The following is a 23,236-nucleotide window of genomic DNA, read 5'->3' on the forward strand; positions in this document are numbered from 1 at the left end:
AACTAAACTTTTTATCTTGAAAATTGTAGGTTTATATGCAGTTATAAGAGATAATGTAGGGGTGCCTGGGTGGCTCAGTTGGTTAGGCCTCTGACTCTTGATTTTGGCTTCGGTTATGATCTCAGGATTGTGAGGTCAAGCCCCGTGTCAGGATTCACACTGAACTTGGAGTCTGCTTAAGATTCTCTCTCTCTTCCCTCTCCCTCTGCCCCCACCTGGCTTGTGCATGCTCTCTCTCTCTCTCCCTCTCTCTCTCTCTCTCAAAAAGGAAGGAAGGAAGGAAGGGAAAAAAGAAAGAGAGAAACAGAAAGAGAGGAAGAAAGAAAGAGGAAGAAGGAAAGAGAGCGAGCGAGAGAGATACCATGTACCATTTACCCAGTTCCCCCAGTGGTGCCATCTTGTAAAACTGCAGTAAATATCATAACCAAAAACATCTCAATCACCACAAGAATCCCTCACAGTGCCCTGTGATGGCCATTCCCACTGCTTTTCCCCTTATTCCCATAAACTCTCATAACCACTTGTACGTTTTCCATTTCTATAACTGTGCCATTTCAAAATACTGTTTAAATGGAACTGTACAGTATGTGACCTTTCGGGTTTGTCTTTTCACATTTAGCATAAATCTTTGCAAATTCATCCAGGTTGTTGTTGCATGTATCAACAACCAACAGTTTATCCTTTTTATTTATAAGTGGTCCATGGTATGGATGCATTACAATATGTTAAACCATTTGCCTGTTGAGGGACATCTGGGTTGTTTCTAGTTTTTGTCTGTTACTGAATAAAGCTGCTATAAACATGTATGTATAAGTTTTTAGTTTTTGTGTGAGTCTACATTTTCATTTCACTGGGATACATCCCCAGGGGTCAACCTGCTGGGTCATATGGTAGTTATATAGATTTTTAAAAACACTACTTACCTGTTTTCCAGAGTGGCTGTAACCATACCTTCTTACCAGCAGTACATGAGGTTCTAACTTCTCTGTACCTTCACCAGCATTTGCTGTTATTCCCTTTTAATTTTAGCAGTTTGGATAGGTGTGTATTAATATCTCACTGTAGTTTTTTTTTTGTTTTTGTTTTTAATTTAAATTAAATTAATTAACATGCAGTATATTATTAGTTTTAGAGGTAGAGTGCAGTGATTCATCAGCTTTATGTAAAACTCAGTGATCAGTACATCACTTGCCCTTTTTAATGCCCATCACTCTGTTACCCTGTCCTCCCACTCCCCACTGTAGTTTTAATTTTCATTTTCCTAGTGGAAATGATGTAGAACATATTTTCATATGTCTAGTTGCCATCTGTATATTCTGTAGTGAAGTGTCTATTCATGTCTTTGCACATATTATAATGGGATTTCACATATGGTGTGAGATAGCTAGAAGTAGAAGTATGCCATAGACATGCATGTGAGTATGTGTGTGTGTGTGTGTGTGTGTGTGTGTGTGTGTCTGTGTGTGGTATCAACACCGGTGAAGTCTTTATTTATGAGGTTATGATTGATTTGACCAACAAAACTTGTAACTGTTATTTCTCCTGATAATTGGTCAGAGGAGACAAGTTCCCATCTCAAATCACAACTGTCATTAAGCTGTCACTTGTTTCCTCTCTTTTCCAGGACTTTGTGTCATGTATTGAGAACTACAGAAGAAGAGGACAGGAACTGTATGCATCTTTATACAAAGATCATGTACAGGTGAGAAACAAGCTCTTTTCCCTGCACAGAAGACTGGACACTCCCTTGATTCTGAAATGAAGACTCAGAAGGGCCTTTGGTTTAAATTCTAGTTGGCTAAGTCAACCATAGGTGAGCAACATGTGTGCTGTAAGCAACTGAGCAGAGAGGTAGCATGCTTATCCTTTCATCTACTCATTCATCCACTAGTAAAGAGATGTCAAGAGCCCAGGGTGGGTGCCTCAGACACTGTGCTGTAAGCTCGGGGCACAATTGTAAACAGAGCAGACATGGGCCTGACTCTCTGGTAGCTTCACTCTACCTCTGCGTATTAAATAACAGCACAAATAAATAGATCGTTATTACTTATGACAAGCAAGAGACATGGAAAATATAGGTACAATGAGAGATTATGATGTGGGGAGAATTTACCTTGGGCAGATCAGAGGCCCCCTTCCAAGAAAGTGACCATAATGTTGAGATCTGAAGGAGAAAGGTGTGCAGAAGTATTTTGAGGTTGTGTTTCTCCCTGTGGGAGGACATGTGGGAAGATCCTGGTCAGGAAAGAGCTGGATGTGACCAATTAACTGGAAGAAGTGACTGGGTGACCTGAACTGGAAATGAACAAGGGTGATGATGAGGCAGGACCAGAGCATACAGAGCCTACTGCCACCTTAGGGCTTTTGCGTTTTATCTGAAATGCAAGGGGTTGCCACTCATCAGAGCAGATTTAGATAATTAAAACACTTCTCTAGGTGTGATTTCTGGACAGTGAGAGTAAAGGGTATTGTCTTTCATGCCAGTGAGATCTCTGGTTGGGTCTCAGGTCTGCCTCTTCCCGGGTGTGGAATCTGAGCCTCGGGGTCCCCATCTTGAAGATGGGATCATACTGCCCAACTGTGACCATTAAAGAACAAGTGTAGAGGGTCTAGAAGTGGCTGGCAGGGAATACATGGCCCATGTGTGGTTAAAGAAGTTCATCTTTAGTCAGTGTTGTTCACAAAATGTGGTTAAAAATGGTTGCCAATATCAGGAAAATACAAATCAAAACCACAATGAGATACCACCTCACACCAGTCAGAATGGGTAAAATTAACAAGTCAAGTAATGAGAGACACTGGAGAGGATGTGGAGAAAGGGGAACCCTCCTACACTGTTGGAGGGAATGCAAGCTGGTGCAATCACTCTGGAAAACAGCGTGGTGGGCCCTCAAAAAGTTGAAAATAGAGCTATCCTATGACCCAGCAATCACACTACTGGGTATGTACACTAAAGGTACAAATGTAGTGATCTGAAGGGGCACATGCAACCTAATGTTTATAGCAGCAATGTCCACAGTAGCCAAACTATGGAAAGAACCTAGATGTCCATCAACAGATGAATGGATAAAGATGTGGTATACAATGGAATACCATGCAGCCACCAAAAGCAATGAAATGTTGCCATTTGCAATGACATGGATGGAACTAGAGAGTATTATGCTGAGCAAAATACGTCAATCCGAGAATGACAATTATTATATGATCTTCCTGATATGAGGAATCTGAGAGGCAGAGTGGGAGGCTTGGGGTGGGGAGGAAAAAAATGAAACAAGATGGGATCGGGAAGGAGACAACCATAAGAGACTCTTAATCTCAGGAAAGAAACTGAGGACTGCCAGGAGGAGGTGGGTAGGGAGAGGGTGGTTGGGTTATGGACATTGGGGAGGGTATGTGCTATGGGAGTGCTGTGAAGTGTGTAAGCCTGATGATTCATAGACCTGTACCCCTGGGGCAAATAATACATTATATGTTAATTTAAAAAAAGGGAAAAAAATGGTTGTCAATAATAGAGCACAACATATAGTATTAAAACCTTACTAAATATATTATTTTCTTTATGATTTCTCTGTTCCAAAGCCTATGTTAGGTATACGAAAGGCAGAGATGATAACACTACTGCTGCGCCTGGAGGGTTCTTAAAAATCAGTAGGGCACCAAGAGTTAATAAATAACCACAAATACGGTGATGAGGCCAATCCTAGGATGCCCTACTATAAAGAGAAGAGCAATAGAGTGTAAAGGACCACGGGCTGTGACTGGGGTGAAGTGAGGAGCCAAGGAAGGGTGGAACAGCGGTGCCCAAATGTCAGGGAAACAAAAAAGGCTCTGATCAACTTAAGGCAAGTAATTTGATCTAATTATTTCCATATGAGCTCATTTAGGAGCCCACACATGGCCCTGGGACTATGGATTCATGAGCTGTGCATCCTGTACCTCAGAAACATGCAGGTTAACAACGCAGCCTTCCTGGCTGTTCTGTAAGTGGAGGCAGTTCATCACAAGGGTGGAGGAGAAATCTAGGGGTCTACAGGACATGCTGCCATAAAAGCGATCAGGAGGCATTCTGATTTTTTTTTTAGCAAAGCTGGTCCTAAACAGACTCTCCATTGCAGAAGGGCCTTATCAGGGACATCTTCCCCACTGCAACATTACCGACTGCATTGCACAGCAGGATGGGTGCCCTGCTGGCTTAATTGCATGTTACCTGTGCCCCTCAAACAGACCCCTGCCCATCAGTGTCCCACCATTTGTATTTACTGACTTCTCTCAGGACTAGCAATATGGCCAATAAATTCAATTGTTACCGGGGGAAAATAAGATGAATTGTTTAAGATTGCATTCTTTATTTATGAACATCCTTATCATACTTGTTCCATTTCAAGATGAAGGATTTGTTTGTCTAAATGTCCAGATCAGCATCCAGTCAAGAGTGTGAGATCTCTCTTCTCACAGTTGGAAGACCTGGGGTGATTTGCTTATGGCTAGGAGAGACGTGCTGTGGCACTTTGTAAGTTTCTGCTGCAGTTTGTGAGATTGAAAGTTCATAGGGGAAAGGACAGAACCTAGCAGAGGCTCCAAGTCCAGAAGGAAACTATCCAGCCTTCTGGAGCATTAGCCTGGCTCATTTTCAGCAACAGGCCTGAATGGGATTCAGAGAATACTTGAGAAAGCTGTGTAGAGTTCTACTGCTTGAGGTATTTTTGAGAAAATCAGCATTTTGAGGCTAATCCATAAGGATACTTTCCAAGTGTTTAAATATTTAAGACAGATTGTTTGAACATTTAAAGGAAAGCAGAGGTAATCACCGTCTGCCAGAGATAATGGGGTCTGGAGTGTCTACCCTAGTTTTTTAAGGGACAAAACATTTTCCCAGTGCAGACCCCTCTCCACTTCCAGAAAAACCATGTTCAGATTCTATAAAGAGTTCAGACTTGTGAAACCTGCCATGTTCTTCAAGGACAGCTTCACCCAAGTATACTCAATGAGATCTCCCCAGGAGGGTGGTACTGGTGAGATTCAGGGATTCTGGCCCCATAGGACTTTCAAGAATAGGTGGAATAAGACTTCTCTAACTTGGTATTTTACCCACAACTGAGAGGTCTCTGGAGATGGCAGGAGCCCGCAGCATGACAAGGTCACATTACCCAATGCCCTGGAAGTTAAACCAAGCATCATTATATCCCATCATTATATTACCAGTAAATCTGGCAATTCTAGTATTCAGTCTCTCCAATTTCTTGTCATTCTGGAAGTACTGGCAAAAACCATTTCCTGTCCTCTGGCCCTGCCCAAATCCCTCTTTATCTTTTCCACATTATATTTGTTCTATTCCTGATGGTCCAGCTGCTTTGGTTCTGCTCTCTTGTATGCCCAGATTGTCCTCTTCTTGTGGGGAGTCCTTACCATAACATGCAGAAATGCCTCATTATTCCTGTGATATTTTTAAAACATTCCAGGCTTTTCTGGTTAAAGCTCTTTGCACGGTGCCTGTCATACCAGAAGTAGACTTTTTTTTTTTTTTAAGTGTATGAGAGGCATTGTTCTTGGGTTCCCTAGGGTCCAAACAGGCTGTTGCCATTTCTTGCTCAGTTTCTGTATATTCATCAAGTGTTTGTCACATTTCTCTCTTTTTTAAATTTAAATTCAATTAACCGACATATAGTACATCATTAGATTCAGATGTGGAGTTCAGTAATTCATCAGTTGCATGTAACACCCCGTGTCATCATATCACATGCCTTCCTTAATGGCCATCTCCCAGTTACCCCATTCTCCCCACTGACCTCCCCTCTAGCACCCCTCAGTTTGTTTCCTAGAGTCAAGAGTCTCTTATGGTTTGTCTCCTTCTCTGATTTCTTCCCATTCAGTTTTTCTTTACTTCTCGTATGATCCTCTGCACTGTTTCTTACATTCCACATATGAGTGGAACTCTATGATAATTGTCTTTCTCTGATTGACTTATTTCATACAGCAAGACACCCTCCAGTCCCATCCACACTGATATAAATGGTAAGATCTCATCCTTTTTGATGGCTGAGTAATATTCCATTGTAGACACACATGTACACACATATACATACATACATACCACTTCTTTTTTTTAAAGAACAAAAATAGTGGTATTTTTAAATTTTAATTAATTTTTTTCAGTGATCCATAATTCATTGTTTTTGCACCCAATGCTCCACGCATTATGTGCCCTCCTTAATTCTGATTTCTCCCAACTCACTTCTCCTCTCCATCTCCCAATGTCCTCCATGTTATTCCTTATGCTCCACAAGTAAGTGAAACCATATGATAATACCACATTTTCTTTATCCATTCATCTGTCGATGGATATTTCTGCTCTTTCTATAGTTTGGCTACTGAAAAAATGCTCAACATCACTTGCAACCAGGGAAATAGAAATTAAAACCAATGAAATACCCCTCATACCAGTCAGAATGGCTAAAATTAACAAGTCAGGAAATGACAGATGTTAGGGAGGATGTGGAGAAGGAGAAACCCTCCTACACTGTTGGTGGGAATGCAAGCTGGTGCAGCCACTCTGGAAAACAGTATGGAGGTTCCTCAAGAAGTTAAAAAATAGAGCTACCCTATGACCCAGAAATTGCACTACTAGGTATTTACCCCAAAGATACAAATGTAGTGATCCAAAGGGCAAGTACACAACAATGTTCATAAAAACAATGTCAAAGCTCTTTCAAATGCAAACATCAGAAACTCAGCTCCATCTGGCTTAGGCAGCAAATGAACTATTATGTCATACTGAAAAATGTAGGGGAAGCAGGCTTCAAGAAGAGCTGGATTCGTGTATTCAAGCTCTGTTCTAAGCCATCAGTTTCCTTTCTCTCCCTCCTTATTCCTCTCTTTCACACATTCTAACACACACATCACACTTACATCAACACACACACACACGCACACACACACACACAATCACACATCCATGTAAGAGATTCCTACAACATTGAGGAGCTGGTGCAGGTGGACAAGGAGCATGTGAGCTGATGCGAACTCCCACTCTAGTCCTCAAGCTGTGCACCCTATAAGTAGGCAGGTTCACATGAAGCCTGGGGACCACTCTCTAGCTGGCACAAAGGCTGTGTCTTCCTGTTGAGCTACATCCCTGTGGGCTGTGTCTGCCTCTTAGTGCACCACTGGTGCTCATAAAGGCACCCTGGCGTGGGGCTGGTGGCCACGACCATGAACATATGCATCCACCTCTCTGCCCTGCCTGCTCCAGATGGGGCTGCAGAGAGCACCACTCCCAGTCCCAGGGAATCAGGCACACTAGCCCGTCCTATAATCATCCTCCACCCGCTTAGATTAGCCAGACTTAGATGCCATTCAGAATTGAAGCCAGGGCTGGGCTCAGCTCCTCCTCCAAAGCACCAAAACCGGGGGAGGACTGGTTGCCCAGAGGAAAAGCTCATTGATACTACGACCCAAAAGTTTCCATTCAGCCCCAAATCAGAGCTATTTCTAACATACCAGAAACCTTGCCTCTAAGTCTTTGGCATGGTATTTGGCTCAATAAACTTTAAACTGAAAAAGGACCTTACTTGGTGCAGAAACATGGACATCACAGAGCACCTTACAGGTGTGGGACCTCAGGGCTCTTGGTCTTTAGTCATCTCATGTCCTCTGTCCTGTGACCACTTGCAGCTTTCTTTCATGGACTAAATAATCACTCATCTCTGAGGGGTCTCACCACTGACACGTTTCTGTCTGGCCACAAGTATTCCAGACAACTTATTTGCTCTGTGTTGAAAATTTGGCCAGCCATGAGCCCCCAGGCTGCATAGGTAGATCTTTGGGAGTGAAGAGACTACTTTTTTTTTTTTTTAAGATTTTATTTGTTTGAGGGAGAGAGAGAGAGAGAAGTTAAGTGGAGAAAGGTCAGTGGGAGAAGCAGACTCCCTGTCAACCAGGGAGCCTAATGTGGGACTTGATCCCGGGACTCCAGAACCATGACCTGAGCCGAAGACAGTCACCCAACCAAATGAGCCACCCAGGTGCTCCAAGAGACTATCCTTAAAATACTAATTTTAAGGCCAGCGTGGACAACCCATAGTTTGGGATTGTTTATCCTCTGTGAAGCTCTATATGTTATTCCAAACCCATCAGCAATCTCCAAGGAGCTGAGAGATTTTCCCTAAAAGGGTATTCATTTCATATAATCTAATCCCTGTAAAAGGTTTTGGACAGACATTATTTTTCTGGAGTTCCTTATTAACCAATTGGAGTATTATATAAAATGCTGTAACTCTTTTGGATATGAATTTAAGAACTGTGGAGAAACAAAATAATCTTGCTTTGAAATGGGATTTGCTTTATTCACAGTAATAATACTGTTTATGCCAAGCAAGTCACCACATAAAACTCTTGAAAATATTGTCTCATTTAATCCTTACACAAACCCATGGTTTTATTATTATTGTAATATTATTAACCACATTTGATGAGGAAGCTAAAGTCCCTTTACACTGGACTACTAGGAAGTAGCAGAAACATCATAACAACTCAGGTTCATCTGATGCTAAAGACCACAGACTAAGCACTGTGTTGTCTGTTATATATATATTTTTAAGACTTTATTTATTTAAGAGAGAGAGAGAGAGAAGAGGGAGGCGCAGAGGGAGAGGGAAAAGCAGACTCCCTGCTGAGCAGGGAGTTGAGCCTGGGGCTTGATCCCAGGACCCCAAGATCACAGTGAGATGACCACAGGCAGCTGCTTAACTGACTGAGCCACCCAGATGCCCTGTTACATTTTCATGGGAATTTTCTAGTTCCAAGAATGATTTACCTGTTCCATATGGCCTGGATTTACAGAACCTAACTCTAAGTCTGCCATGTCAGTCTTTGGAGTATATAGCATCAGAAATCATGAGTTAATAAAAAGATGTCAGACCCTCAGGAAAGGCACTAGTGGGCAGGCTTAAGTGAAGGCTTTGGAATCAGATGGACTGGGTTTGCATCTCTGCTCCATCACCCGGTGGTCTTTGGAGAAATCACTACTCCTCTTCCAGACTTGATTTATTTATGAATATAAATATTTATGAATATCATAGAAATTATTTGCAAGTTTCAAGTTTTACTTATGGTGCTACTGGGTAGAGGAAATGAGATAGAGCAGGTGAGGGGCTCAGCCCTAATGCACGATAATGATTTTTTTTTCTCTTTATGTTAAGTTTATGAGATCTGTGCTTCTTGTCATTAACACTTTCACCTTTCAGTTTTCTGAAAACTTCAAATCAAAACTTAGGGCAAATACCATCAAGTATTTGAATAATACTTTGAATAAAACTTTGAAAATCAATGTTCCCTTGGCAGGTGATGCTGACAACTTGTGTGGCATACAAAGGCAGTTCAGGGGTGTACGTTATAGAAGGTTGGAGTTATACTGTAGCAGAAGGTGTGACAGCCAGATTTCAAGTATGCAAACAATGAAGATTTCATAGGTAAGGGATAACTTTCAGTAATATCAAAGGCTTTAGCTTCTATGAACATTCTAGAAGGCAATATTCTAGAACCCTGTGGTATTAGGATTAGAAAGACCCTTAGACAATATCCAGGCCAAGCCTCTCATTTATCCGTTGGAGAATCTAGAGGTCCAGAGACAGGAATGACGTGTTCACATCTGCCAATTGTTGGCAGATGTGCTGATCCCCCACACCTCCAGTCCAGACACTGACAGGAGTATCCTTCGCATCATGTTTGAAGGGCAGGGTCTGTGGTAAAACACCCTGTCCATTTTGAAGAGTAGGGACTGTGATGAGATTCTGCATTCCACTTAGAAGATAGCTGTCCAGTGTACTCTGATGAATCGTCTCAGGACCTTTGGGACCAGTTCTGTCCTGCACAGCACCCAGCAGTCATGTTCCTGTGAAGGCCAAAGGGCAGATGGCTTTCTCCTCCTCCAACCTGGATTAAATGGTTTCCAAGCTGAGAAACCGATCTCTTCTCCCAGACTGGTCCTAGCTCTGGAGTGCATTACACACCCTGAAGGTGTGCAGAGCTTCCTAGAAGGGTTTGTTTTTCTTTATCTGAACAATTCAGAGGCCTTGGTCTGTTCACCCCCAGAAGTTTGGGGCCAAGCCCATAAGAAAATTTATCCAGGAATGACCCTGCATTTCTGCTTCCCAGAGGCAGAGATGTGACAGCATCAAGGCAGCCAACACCTGGGCCAGGATTCAAGAGCAGCTTTTTGGGGAGCTGGGCTTGTGGGGCCAAACAGCAGAAGCCACACTTTGCTCCAGATGGGAACTGGACTGGAGAGAAGGACCAGCTCGCATGAGGAAACGCATCAGACGCTTGTCTCCCCTGGAGACCCTGAGTCCAGAAAGGCTCAAGGTAAGTGTTGGACACAGCAAAACAATGGTGCTTCCAGGCAGGAAAGATGTAGAGAAGTGTCTCCTTTGCTTTTCTTTCTCATGCTCTTTTCATCAGGGGTGCTTTGGCATGGGTAGGCAGGAGAGATCATGTGCACAGGAAATGTGGGAGTGCTGTAATTTATTCTCAATGCCATTTAACAGAAGAAAAGAAACTCTTTCTCCCTAGTGCATAGAAAGGATGCTCTAACTACAGCCTAAGTAAATAAGTAAATGAGCCAGTGAATGAATGCTGGGGTAGTTCATATACCGACACCACTAACCTAGTACCACACTGACATCCACAAATATTGCATCTGATGCAATCATCTGGACATCAGTGTTTGCAAAGAGCCAAGTGATGGCCATTGTCTGTTTGTAACAATTATTTGCTATGGAACAGTCATAACTAGTGCTGTTATGGGCATTATTGCACAATCAAGTCTCTTTAACAAGTTTTACAATGGAAATAATCTTGAACTCAGCTATTTCTGCAAGCTTGAGCCCATGACCCATGTAACCCAAACAATGTTGAGGCCACATCAGATTCCCAAACAACAGAATCTAGGTGGGCCCTGGGAGTTTGCTGTGATGAATTTTTGAACTCTGTTGTCAAACTGACAGTGTTGCATTTTCAAGAATGTGGAACCAGTTAGATGAGGAGTGGAGATGGAAAAATCTGTTAATAGTTCTTTCATGTCCTCGTTGGACAATTCTGATTCAAGATATTACAGAGGGCAACCTTCCAAACACTGGAATGCAAGACGTTTCCTTCCACATCCATCCTGAGATACAATGTTGGGCTTATTCTCTGCTCTGTAACCTCAGAATCTTTTACACTTTAAATCCTTTATAAAATTTAATGAAAAAAATTATATTTCATTTATTCAGTAGACACTTGAATTTTTAATGTACTGTCAATAAATCTCTGGTTTTATGTAGTATTTTTCTCTCAATGCATTCCTTAGGAAGTGGAGGCAGGAAAAATAAGTATCCTGCCCTCTGTGCTAGTGACAAAGGCAAAGCCTGGCTAGAAAACCTGGTCTCTGGTTTCTCAGGCTGCCTCGCCCCAGGTCCTGTGCCTAGTCCCCTCTCCAGGGTGGCCCATACCACAGACATCCGGGATGCTATTGAATCCCATTTTGGCATCATCTTTGGTAATTACTGTAAGTCCTACTTAATGGAAGATTGTGGGTTTTTGCCCCTTTGACTCGGGACCATCCATACTTGCATTTTATTGTGGTCCTTCAGGATTTAGGATCCCTCCCTCCTTGCTTCTAAGACTCCAGTAAATGAGTAATTCCAGGGCGTCACGTGTATGTGTGTGTGTTTGTGGGTCTGTGTGGTAGGGTGGCAGGCCATAGTCTTCAGGATTTCATTTGTCTTTTCCCTGGTTTTATTTCAGGAAAACCAAGACAGAAATGGCAGTGTTTCCGAAACAAATGTTGAAAAGCAAGGTATTCCATTTATCAGTTTACCTGTTTTTCATTTGTAATTAAATCACATCTTGGTTTTATTTAATATGAAATTCATATTTTGGAAAAGGAAATGCTGCCAGTCTAAAGTGGATGGTGCTTAGACTCTCTTCCTTACTGTGCTCTCCAGAGTGAGGAGGAACCTATTCCAGACCTTGACTTTCTGTTAGGTGAAAATTTTTATGTTAAATGTGCAACAGTAAGAATTTTATCTTGTCAATTTACTGTACCAGAGAGACCTTAAAAGTGTCCCCAATTAATACAAATACATGCTCAGTATGTGACCCAAAGTATATAGAAAGAAAATAAGAAAGTGTTTTAAAGTAAAAATGGTAGAAGAGATATTTAGTACTTTATACACTAAATTCTGTTTATAAAGATGACAGCTACAATAGTCATTATTTCCTAGTCTAAAAAAAATACTTTGAATCATTTTTGATGTTTACACTTACCCTTTATTTGTGTAATTTTCGTGGAGGAATTTGGTTGAGTTGACTTGCTGGAAATCCACAGTTTATTTTCAGAGGTCATTTGGCACGAACACATCCGAATACACACACACACAAATACAACTGACAGACACACACAGATGTACACACTCTAGTCCAGATTGCGTGTTTCTACCAGACCCTGCCTTTTGCTTCAAACACTGCCTGCCTGTGAGTTTCATTGTCTCCTGAGGTGCAGCTAGTGCCGTATCTTTAACCAAACGACAACTTCCGAGCACTGATCAAACTTGTCTCGCTTAGTGCCTAAGTACTGGATTCTGCATCGAGCCTTCTGTCTTGCTAGTCTACAGTAACAGCGCCCAGAAGTGAGGGTGCTGGGCCCTGATCCCATGTTTGTTTTTTTATTATTGATTATGTTATGTTAGTCACTATGCAGTACATCATTTGTTTTCGATGTACTCTTCCCTGATTCACTGTTTGTGTATAACACCCAGTGTTCCAGGCAATCCATGCCCTCCTTGATACCCATCACTGGGCTCACCCATACTCCCAACCCCTAAACTTTCCCAGCGTCCATAATCTCTCATGGTTCATCTCTCCCTGTGATTTCCCTTCCTTCATTTTTCCCTTCCTTCTCCTAATGTCCTCCATGCTATTCCTTATGCTCCACAAATAAGTGAAACCATATGATAATTGACTTTCTCTGCTTGATCCTATGTTGATTTGGGGGTCCCACTGTGGCACCGAACTTGGGATAATGTCATAATGCCATTTGCTTCTCTTCTCTTTACCCTAAGCCACACGAATCCAAGATCAGAGGGGAAATCTGCAGAGACTGTGTTGGTAGAAGCATGCACTGATGTGGACTATGGTCATGGGCTGCTGAGTCCTCTCATTCCCATACAAAGATCCCTGCCCCGAGTAAGGAGTTCAGCCAGGGAAGAAGAAGAAAGGGCTTATGTTACAGTTCTCCCCTATGCTTTCTTGGGAGCCTATATCTCAGTGTTCTCTATGCATGGGGAAAAGCCTCTGGTGGCTGTTTCTGTAAGCAGCAGACACTTTCATTCATCCAGTTGGGAGACTCCCAGGTGGGGAGGAGTTCAAAGAGGTGAGCAACTTAGCACAAAGAAAATGGCCCCTCAGCTTTGCAGTCATGTACCATGCACCTGCCTGTTTTAGGCAAGTGGACATCTAGGACAGGGGAGGGAGAGAACACGATCCAGAAATCTGCAGCTCTGTACTCACCTGGTACCCAAATGTCTATGTCCAGAAGTGCATGCTTGGGAAATAAATCTAGGCGTGCACACGCATGATTGCAGCACAGTGCATTTATGGTAGAAATAGAAACTATCTGTGCCTCCAAAAAGTTGGATATGGATTAGATGATTATGAAAGAGCCACACAACAGAATATTATACAGCCATTTTAGGTGAGTTCAAAGAACTTTTAATGAAATGAGAAAGTGCTCATAATCTCAAAAAAATTCTAGAGAAGATGGGGTGCATGGATGGCTCAGTCTGCCTTCGGCTGAGGTCATAATCCCAGGGTCCTGGGATCAAGTCCCACATTGGGTTTCTGCTCAGTGGAGAGTCTGCTTCTCCCTCTCCCTCCCCCCTCCCCTCTCCTTGCTCTCTTTTTCACTATCTCACTATCACACTATCTCATTATCACACTATCTCAAAATAAATAAATAAAATCTTCTAAAAAAATTCTAGAAAAGAAAAACTGTAGATGCAGCATAATTCCTATCACGTTAAAAAAAATCACGTATGTGTGTTTATGTGTATGTCTACACATATATACATATACATCCAGAAAAGATATTAGAAGTAAAGAACCCAAATTGTGAACCGGGAGGAGAAAGAGACTTGGTTCAGATTCAGCCTCTGGCTCTTTGTGACCATGTGACCCTGAGCCAAGTAATTAGCCTCTTCCTCTTTTCCTCGATTGTGAAGGGAGTTTGAAATAGAATCTACAATCCAATAGAAGTAAATGAAAAAAATGCCATCAAAAGCATCCAGCCCAGAAAAAGAGCTTACTTTGTCAGAGCTGTGGTTTATTAGCACTGTCTCTGGGTGCCTGAGTGATACTTGTTTTTCCTTCTCAAATATTTTAAGTTTATTCTCACAATTTCATGGTTTTCCAAGTTTTTTTTTTTTTTTAACACTTAGATCATAGTGCATCCATACTTAGGAAACAAACAAACAAACAAACACTGTTTTAAAAGAATAAGGTAAAGTTCAGAAAAAAGAAAAAAAAAAAACAGATTCTAAGTGACCCTAAATGGAATTTCTCTACTGATGAATGAGGGTGGATTTTGAGGTGGTGCCCCGCAGTCATTCTGGAGCTGCAGCGTTCCAGACCTGGGACACCTTCCAGAGTGAATCAACCCAACAGTGTGTTGACCGTACCACGGGGTCAGGGGATGATATCCACTTTCAGACACAGTGAGGGGCACGCTGAGAGCCACACCACTCACCTCTGCCCTGAAACCTCACGGTTTCTCTCCATGACTCACGCCCATGCTGTGCACCACCCCTCATGAGGTCAGGGGGCTTATGCCAAAACCGTGTGTCCCTTTATGCTGCTGCAGATGAGCTGACACCAAAGGAAGCCGAGAGTGGGAGAGAGGAGGTGGCGGTGGACTGCACCCAGCTGACCTTCTTCCCTGCCTTACATGAAAGTCTGCACTCTGAAGACTTCTTGGAACTGTGTCGGGAAAGACAAGTTATTTTACAAGAGCTCTGTGATCACGAAAAGGTAATGTAGTGCACCATGATTCTTCTTTAAAGGTTATCAGGCATGAGATCAAGCTTTCCTCATTCACATGGGGGGTGATGCTTCTCTTCAATAAAAAAAAAAAAAAAAGAGCAAAAAGAGCAATCATGCTTCTAAATTGGTGGGCCCAGAGCAAGGGGACAAATGGAAGCTGACAAACCTTGCATCGAGATGTTTAAAAGATATAAATCAAGGGGTACCAGGGTGGCTCAGTTAGTTAAGTGGCTGCTTTGGCTCAGGTCACGATCCTGGGGTCCTGGGATCCAGCCCCATATCAGACTCCTTGCTCAGCAAAGAACCTATTTGTCCCTTTGCCTCCCTCTCCCCCTGCTTGTGCTTGCTCTCTCTCTCTCTCTCTCTCTCTGTGTCAAATAAAGAAATAACATCTTTTAAAAAAAGATATAAATCAAGCTAATGCACTGTTACTAAATATTCTCTAACTTCCACACTAACCTTTATAATACCTGGAAGACCAGTTTCAGATTTAGAATTCTTGATCTTGTTTGGTTTGACCCTAGACTGCTCACTCTGCCACCAGCCTCCCCGGGCCACCATTCAGGCCTTGGGATGAGCACCCTTGCAGCCCTGGCACCCCTCAGCAGGGTGGACCTGGAGAAGATGAGTGCCTGGGCTAGGGGGCAGGTTGGACAGTTAGCAGGGAAATCTGCAGTCTAGGTTGCCTGGATCGGGGTTGGAGGACCTATACCATGGCCCCCTGCTATGACTGGAGAAGGGCCAGAGGGATCCCTAAAGTATGGCTCCAGCAGAGAATTACTCTTACCCAAATCAAAGAAGGGTATGAAAGACGAGGCTTATGTCTTAGAGTAAACCAGACCTGAGCTCAAATCCCAACTTGGCAATATACTAAATTGCATGTTACTGAACATTTTGAGCCTCAATCTTTCTTTCTTATCTTTAATGAGAAGTGTAGAACAACCATTGCACAAAATTCTTGGAGGGGTAAAATGAAATAATGGAAGCAAAGAGACTTGCTCAGAACAGGGCATATGTGAAGTAGCCCATTAAAGACCAACTCTCTTCTCTTACTAAAGCCTAGGTGATTAAGAGCCTCTGAGTCTCACCCATCAACCCTCTGTTCACAACATAAGTGAAGGAGCTTGGCCAGCAGAGCAGAGGTGTTCTGAGGTGGGCAGGGGGACTCAGAGGCCATGCAGGGACCACACAGAGATGAATGTGTAAAAGCTGAGGGCTAGTCAGGTGGATGAGAGCAGATCCGAACTAAGACTCACCAAGGAAGCAGCCTGGATTTCCAGGAGCAGGTGCCCAGCTTAGCGAGCTTGTGAGGAGCATCAGCAGGTGCAGAAGTAAAGGACATCCTTTCCAGGGCCAGGTTCCTTGCAGAGACTCCTGGGGGAGGGGGGGTTAAGCTGGGTTTGCTCCTTGCAGGGGCTGGATAGAAGGGGGCCAGCTTGAAGTACATTGCCAAATGGTCCCCAGCACTTTTATCAAGTTTCTTAGCTGCTTTCGGACTGGGTCCCTGTTTAACCAATGTGGTCTTGGAACAACATCATCTTCTCTACACCTGCTTACCCCAAAGCTTTCAGGCACAGGGTAAATGTCAGTCCCTATCACACCTTACTCATGACTTTGCTCTTGCTGGTGCATCTAACGTGCCCTGGCTAGCCAACTCTCTGAAGCCAATCTTGGCCACTTTTCCACTCTGGGATGTAGAGTACCTACAGTTTCCACTGCCCCTGCATCACTCCCTCCCCTTGCTCCAGGCACACAGCCTGACCTTTCTCACTTCACCTGTCTGCCTCTCTCCCTGCACTTATGCTCTTTAACAGAGCGGCTGCTGGGTACCTAACCTCAGGCATGCATGGAGGAGACATTCAGTAAACATTTATGAATGAAGGACTGTGAAATTCATGTTTGTTTTATTTTGACTATGGAACTGAAGTGTGTCTACTTTGTAAAATATTTACAGATCGAAATCAAAACATGTACACATATATATATATATATGACATATACACATACACATATGTATTTATATCCTGTGTGCTATTCATGATACCAGCTGCTGAGGACTAACAGCTGGTAATGGTTTGGATTATCAATAGAGTATTGTGTTCATTTGAGAAATGTTTATCTAGTACATGCGTAATCAGTTGAAAAACAGCTCGGAGATTAATGTTTTCTTTCTATAAAAACTTTCCTCATGCCCTTAAAAGCTTATATAAAGTGGTGATTCTTAGCAGGGGGCAGCTTGACCCCCAGGGCACATTTGCCAATGTCTGGAGACTTTTTCAGGTTCATGAGTTGGCGGGGAAGGGATGCTATTGACCCCTGGTAGGCAGAGACCAGGGATGCTGCTAATGATCCTACAAAGCTCAGGGCAGTTCCACCCCCCACCAGAAAATAGTTATTCAGTCCAAAATGTCTGGCAGGAAGTGTAAGGTGGGAAACCGTGAGAGGAAGGATGCTTGTTAAGCAGCTGTCACGGTCAGCATCCCCTCCTCTTTCCTGATAGGGTAAGGATATATGGGATTGTATGTGTCCATATTGGTTATTTTCATCATTTTGGTAAGAATACGTCAACTGCAATGCTTTGCTTTTGCTTGGTATATTGATTTTCTGCTGCTGCCATAACGAAGTACCACAAACTTAGTGACTTAAAACAGCACACGTTTATTAAACGCAGAAGTCCCCGCACAATATGGTTGCACTGGTGCTCTGCTTTGAGTCACACAGGGATGAAGGCAAGGTGTCGGCAAAGCCGTGTTCCTTTCAAGAGGTTCTAGAGGTAGATCCATTTTCAAGCTCATCCAGGTGTTGGCAGAATTTGGTCCAATGCTTCTATAGGACTGAGATTCATGTTCCTTTGCTGCCTGTCAGACAGGGATCATTCTTGGCTTCTAAAGGCCACCCACATCCCTTGCCCCGTGGCCCCCTCCTCTGTTCTCAAAGCTGGCTGCTGTCAGTCAAGTCCTCTTCCCCCTCAGACCTTGCCGGTCCCTTTCCGCCTGCCTTTCCCATCGCACCTCTCCCACCAGCCAGCTCTTCTGCCCTCTTCTGCTGCTAAGGGCTCACGGCAGTACCTCGAACCCACCAGATTATCCAGGAAAATCTCCCTATTTCGAAGTCTGCTGATCTGTACCTAATTTCTTCTGCAGGTTCTTTCAGCAGCACCTAGGTTAGTGTCTGATGGGAACATCAGGGATGAGGTTCTTGGGAGACGTCTTTGGAATACTGCCTCCCAGTTGGTATCACTTAGGGTCCATATCCTACCTAATCCATGTCCTCCCCTTCCAAGCTCCAAGGGGAGCTTCTGTGGGTGACCTCGTTTCCATGTACTTTCCAAGGCCAGCCTGGGTCTTCCAGCCCTAACCGGGCTGGGCAGAGGGCAACATCTGGAATTTACCATCACAGCCAAGGGCTAGTCTTAGCTCCAGTATTTACAACAGCTGGATGACCTCGGTGACTGTCCTGGTCTCGGAGAGCTTTATTTTTGCTGGTTGTCCTGCCTGGTGGCATATCCCTCAAGGGTCGTATCGAAGTGCTGGGAGCCATGATCCTGAAACCCACAGGGGACTGATTTTGCCAGCCTCCAAGACGCAGAACAGGACCAGGAAGAGACGGCTCTCCCAGCCTCCCCTGCCTTGTACTTAAACTTCAGTCTTTCTTGGTCTCCATGTCACACAGCAGGAAGCTGTCAGAAGCACCACATGTAGCTTGTTGTGGTAGCGGGGATCTCCCGGCTGTGCAGACAGGAGCCAGCTGAACCCAGCAGGGGCTGAGAGCAAGAGCAGTCCCGTTTGCACTTAGCACTTGGTCTATCCCATTGCCTGCCTGGAAGGGGTGGGGGGGGCAGGGAGTCCAGAAGAATGTCAGCTCCCTGGAAAGAGAGGCTGAACAGCTGTAAGGTCAAGGTGATCCTGCCATTATCTGGACATTGGGTCTTTGCACAAATTGTTTTGATTCCCTCCGTTGTTGCTGGTTGCCTCTGGTTTCAGGGTCAGTTACAAGAGAGGTTGTTTCTGATTCAGCCTGCGTCTCCCAGGATCGGTGGGGCCAAACCCCTGGAGGCGCTTGCTCCCTGGAGAAGGAGGTGTGGGAGGAGAGCAGCCAGGGCCACATAGGGGCTGCTCCTGATGGTGGGGGGTGGGGGAACAGTGTGGCTGCAGCCTGGGGTGCTCCTGCGAGGCAAGGTGCGCTGCCCAGGTGAGTGCCTGGGCAAGATGTGAGACTCAAGCAGCCTGAGTGGGGCCGTTGTCTTGTGGATACGGTGGAGAATGGAGAATGACACTGAGAGTCAGAGAGGTGCCCACGAGAGACCTGCCTGCTGGGATGGGGCCCCTGTGGAAGTTTCTGCACCCACCACCTAATGTAATATTTTGTGCTCACACTGGCCTCACAGCCTCCTTTTCTCTTTGTTAGTTGCCGGGTTTGGGGCCTGGATTGGTAGGTGGTGACACAGAGGGAGTCCCTGAATTTAAAGCACGCGGCCAGAGGGAGCATGAGGAAGCAGGCCGCAGGAGCCCAGAACATCCTGGGGCTGTGGAGCAGGTCCAGTCTAAGAGCTGCCCGTGGAGCAGGCCCTGGCTGATGGGGGTTGGGGGAGAGGGTGGACCCACCCTGACCTGCCCCCGTCCCCGCCCAGCAAGTGCCTACCAAGCACTCTGCCCACTTGGCTGCCAACACCACGTGACACGTGGCTGTAACTACGGCCCAGTCTGTGGTTTTGTGACAGGCAAGCAGAGGCTTGAGTTTGTCCTTGTCCTTCCCCTTCCTGACATGAAGCATTTGTGCTCGGAAATGTCTGCTGAGCTAGAGAACGCAGCTGTGTTGAGAGGCGCCTGCAGGGACCCAGCCAGGGGTACAAAGCTCAGGGAGGAGGCAGGCGGCCTGCAGCCACTGCCTGGGCCTGCTCTCCAGTCCCTGGGGCCCCGGCTGGGGGGGAGCATGGAGGGGCACAGCTGAGCGGGGGCTGGCTCCCACAGCGATCCACCAGCAGCGCCAGGAAGGCCAAGGCCAGCAATCGGTGCCGGAGGGCAGCTGGGCACAGGACAAGTGTTCACACTGGCCTCACAGCCTCCTTTTCTCTTTGTTTGTCGCTGTTTTTGGCTAACATGTCACTAGCTGCATGTCTGGAGCTGTTGCTCTACGGGTTTCCTGCAGCACTTCATCTAGTCTCACGCCTATGAAGGTGACTGTGTCACTTCCCTTTCCCAGGTGGTGACCGTCAGGTCTAGGATCCCTTGCCTGGACCTGATCTCAGATCAGTGTTCCTGGAAAGCCATGTGGATTTCCACTCTCTCCCAGCTCACTGTGTTGAGCAAGTTACACTAACTCCCCACCACCCCATTCCCATACTGGGGCTCAGAGATGTTGGCTGCAGGCCCTGTTGTGCTTTTTCTGGTAAACCTTCTGGTGAGCAGTGGCCCAAGCGGGCAGGCCTCCTGGTCCCTCACTGCACACAGCACCTCTGCCCAGGACATGGTGTGCCAAGCGTGCACCAGCCCACCCGCCCGCTTATGCCCTCACCCCTGGTCCACTGTGGCCTTCATCTCCCGTGTACTTTCCTGATTGTCAAGGACAGGAATTGTCCTTGGGGAAGGAGGGATTGTTGTATTGACACTTGACCCATGAACATGTTCAACAAAAACAGAGGAAGTTTGCCCCTGGCGGGTGGGTGTGTATATTTGGAAAGTTGGGGGGATGGTGGTGGTGGTATTTTCTGTCTTTCTCGGGCTGGCACATTCTGCCTGCATGGAGACATTTTGTAGCCAGCACTGGTTGTAAGCGGGAGATTCCCCCAATTCATACATCTCCATTAGACCTTCAGGGTCTGTGCTTTTTCTGAATTTCTCAGAGAAGCCCAGCCACGACAGGAGTGCGGGGTGGATGTGCAGCCATGCTCCCAGAACCTGCTGCCGACCAGCCGTCACGTACGCTAGACAGCCCACGACAGGCCCCTGGTTTCTCCTCCCCCACCACCACTGCAAGCGCTTTGCCAGAACAGAGGTTGTAACCTCTTTCCAGGCTTCTGAGTGGGGGGTCTGTCCCCACCAGAGGCCCCAGGGAGAAGCGGGAAAGCCTGAGGCTCCTGAGTGACAGCCACTTAACTCATGTCTTCATGCCGTGTGGGAGTGCTGATCGCCCCCCAGCAATACCTGGGACAGTAATTATTCTGCGCTATCTTTGCGTCATTGATTAATAATCCCCAGAACCCCAAACACATTTTTCTGCAAATAGCTCCATCTGACATGAGAAGCAGTATATTCAGTGCATGTTAATTGTGGGCCTGAGTCAACCCCTATGCTGTTGGGGGGCGATCCTCTGCACCCCACCACCCAAGCTGCTCTTAAAGCCGAGTCTCCCCTTGGCAAAATGGGCTTCCAGAGTCCAGTCCAGAGTCAGAACTCAAGTGACAGTTGATTTCACTGTTGCTACTCTCTTTAAGTACATGAAAAACTAAAATTAGTTTTTATACAAACTCAGTGTATCATATTAGCTTGAGGCTGCTTGCAAGGAATCAGGTCAAAGGGAGTTATTTTTGCTCTGGACAGCAGAGAGCAGCATCAAGCTCTTCCCAGGTATTTTAAGATGAGGCCATTTCTGGAAAGTGAAGAAGTGTGTTAACCTGTGTAGATGGTAATTTTCCGTGGAGGTGAACGGCCAGGACTGACTTTCGAAGATGCAGACTGTGTATGTCCCTACTTAACACCTTCAGTGACTCTATTTGGCATCCTTTGTGCTCCAGGCCACTCCCAAGCTGACCCTGCACTTCCTTAGGCTTGTCTCCCTGACCCTTATGTGTATACACACACACACACACACACACACACACACACACACACTCTCACACCTGACTTCTGACTCTAATTGTATACAACTACTTGCAAACATGTACAGACATGTCCACCCAGTTTAAGACTTTGTATCTTGGAATGCTTCTCCCGGGTTTTATCCTCTTTGCTCCTAGTTCCAACCCTGGGGACGCCTCCTTGGGGACCACTTCTATGATGTCAGCCCTGCCCCCTCTCTCACCCCCGTGTGGGCCAGACAGCCCCCTTTGTGTCCTGAGTGCTTGTACCCCGCCCCCCAACCACACCATGCTGGGACAGTTGATACTTTCTCTCCTGTTAGACCATGAGCATGGTCAAAGTGTGTCTTGTCTGCCTCTGCGCCTAATGGTGCATGGGACACACACTGAATATTCAGTGCGGATCTGGTAAAGGGATGCACAAACGAATGAATGAGTTATGGGTAATATGCTGATGGGAGACGAGATCTCATCTTTCATAATCTCGCTGGTGTCCAGAGTCAGTTTCTCGAAGTATGGTATTCGAGACCCACATCGGAATCATCCAGGCTGCTTATTAAAAATGCAGATTCCAGGTCCTACTCTGTACCTGCTGCCCCAGAATATCTGGGAATGTGGCCTGGGAATATGAACTTTAGCAAGCTGCCCAGGTGATTCTCATTCATTCTCTTGGAATAAGTGCCCAAGATCTCCAAGTCCAGGTTTTATAATTTCCAGAGCTACTCTAGCTAGAAATGTGCTATGGTTTCAGTCAGCCACCAATGAGCAATCCTTAGTAAAGGCAACTTCCCTGGACTCTGTGTTTTGAACAGTCCTCAGTATGTTTCCCTTACGCTGATGCCATTTCCGTCCTTTCCATCTGCTCTGGTCTGAGCCGGCAGTGGGAGGCTGAGAGGCTCAGCCGTTTGCAGGCTTGTCGGCGGAAGTGGCACGTGCAGACAAGCAGGGGGCATCCCTGCTCCTTGTCTCTGCCTGCAAAGACGAGCTGCTTTAACAGACCCATGCATTCTATGTCTTCTCAGATTTGCCTAATTTATATAAAAATAGTATCTCGTTATTGTTTCATGATACATTTTTTGATCACTAACATGACCAAATGCTCCATTTAAAAGTGATCAAGATGCCAGAGTTCACAGGTAGCCAACATAAATGGAATGTATATAGTCTCTCTCCTTATTATACTTAACTTTCTCATGGCAATTGGTACATTTTTGAAAAATTAAAATACTTATTCCATATGCCAGTAGAACAGAATGCATCGAGAGCAGGGTGTAGGCAAGCAGAAGAATACAGTGTACACGGCAGCTCTGTTCTGGGTATCTCATTGGATGGCTCTGCATCTCACTTTCTCTGCTCATTGAATTAGGG

At 45.1% G+C, this 23,236-nt stretch overlaps 1 protein-coding gene across 5 annotated transcripts in view; it reads left to right on the forward strand.

Moving 5' to 3' along the window:
- The window catches only part of WDFY4 (WDFY family member 4), a 281,403-nt gene that overhangs the window by 166,275 nt on the left and 91,892 nt on the right, over window positions 1-23,236 (forward strand). For all 5 annotated transcript variants that reach the window (XM_059397992.1, XM_059397994.1, XM_059397995.1 and 2 more), the window contains exons 40-43: window positions 1,625-1,702; window positions 10,153-10,359; window positions 11,782-11,833; window positions 14,894-15,060. In XM_059397992.1, the coding sequence (XP_059253975.1) occupies window positions 1,625-1,702; window positions 10,153-10,359; window positions 11,782-11,833; window positions 14,894-15,060 (504 nt within the window). The remainder of the gene's footprint in view (window positions 1-1,624; window positions 1,703-10,152; window positions 10,360-11,781; window positions 11,834-14,893; window positions 15,061-23,236) is intronic.

The sequence above is a fragment of the Mustela nigripes genome, chromosome 4, assembly GCF_022355385.1.
Source record: "Mustela nigripes isolate SB6536 chromosome 4, MUSNIG.SB6536, whole genome shotgun sequence".
NCBI classification, from domain to species: domain Eukaryota; kingdom Metazoa; phylum Chordata; class Mammalia; order Carnivora; family Mustelidae; genus Mustela; species Mustela nigripes.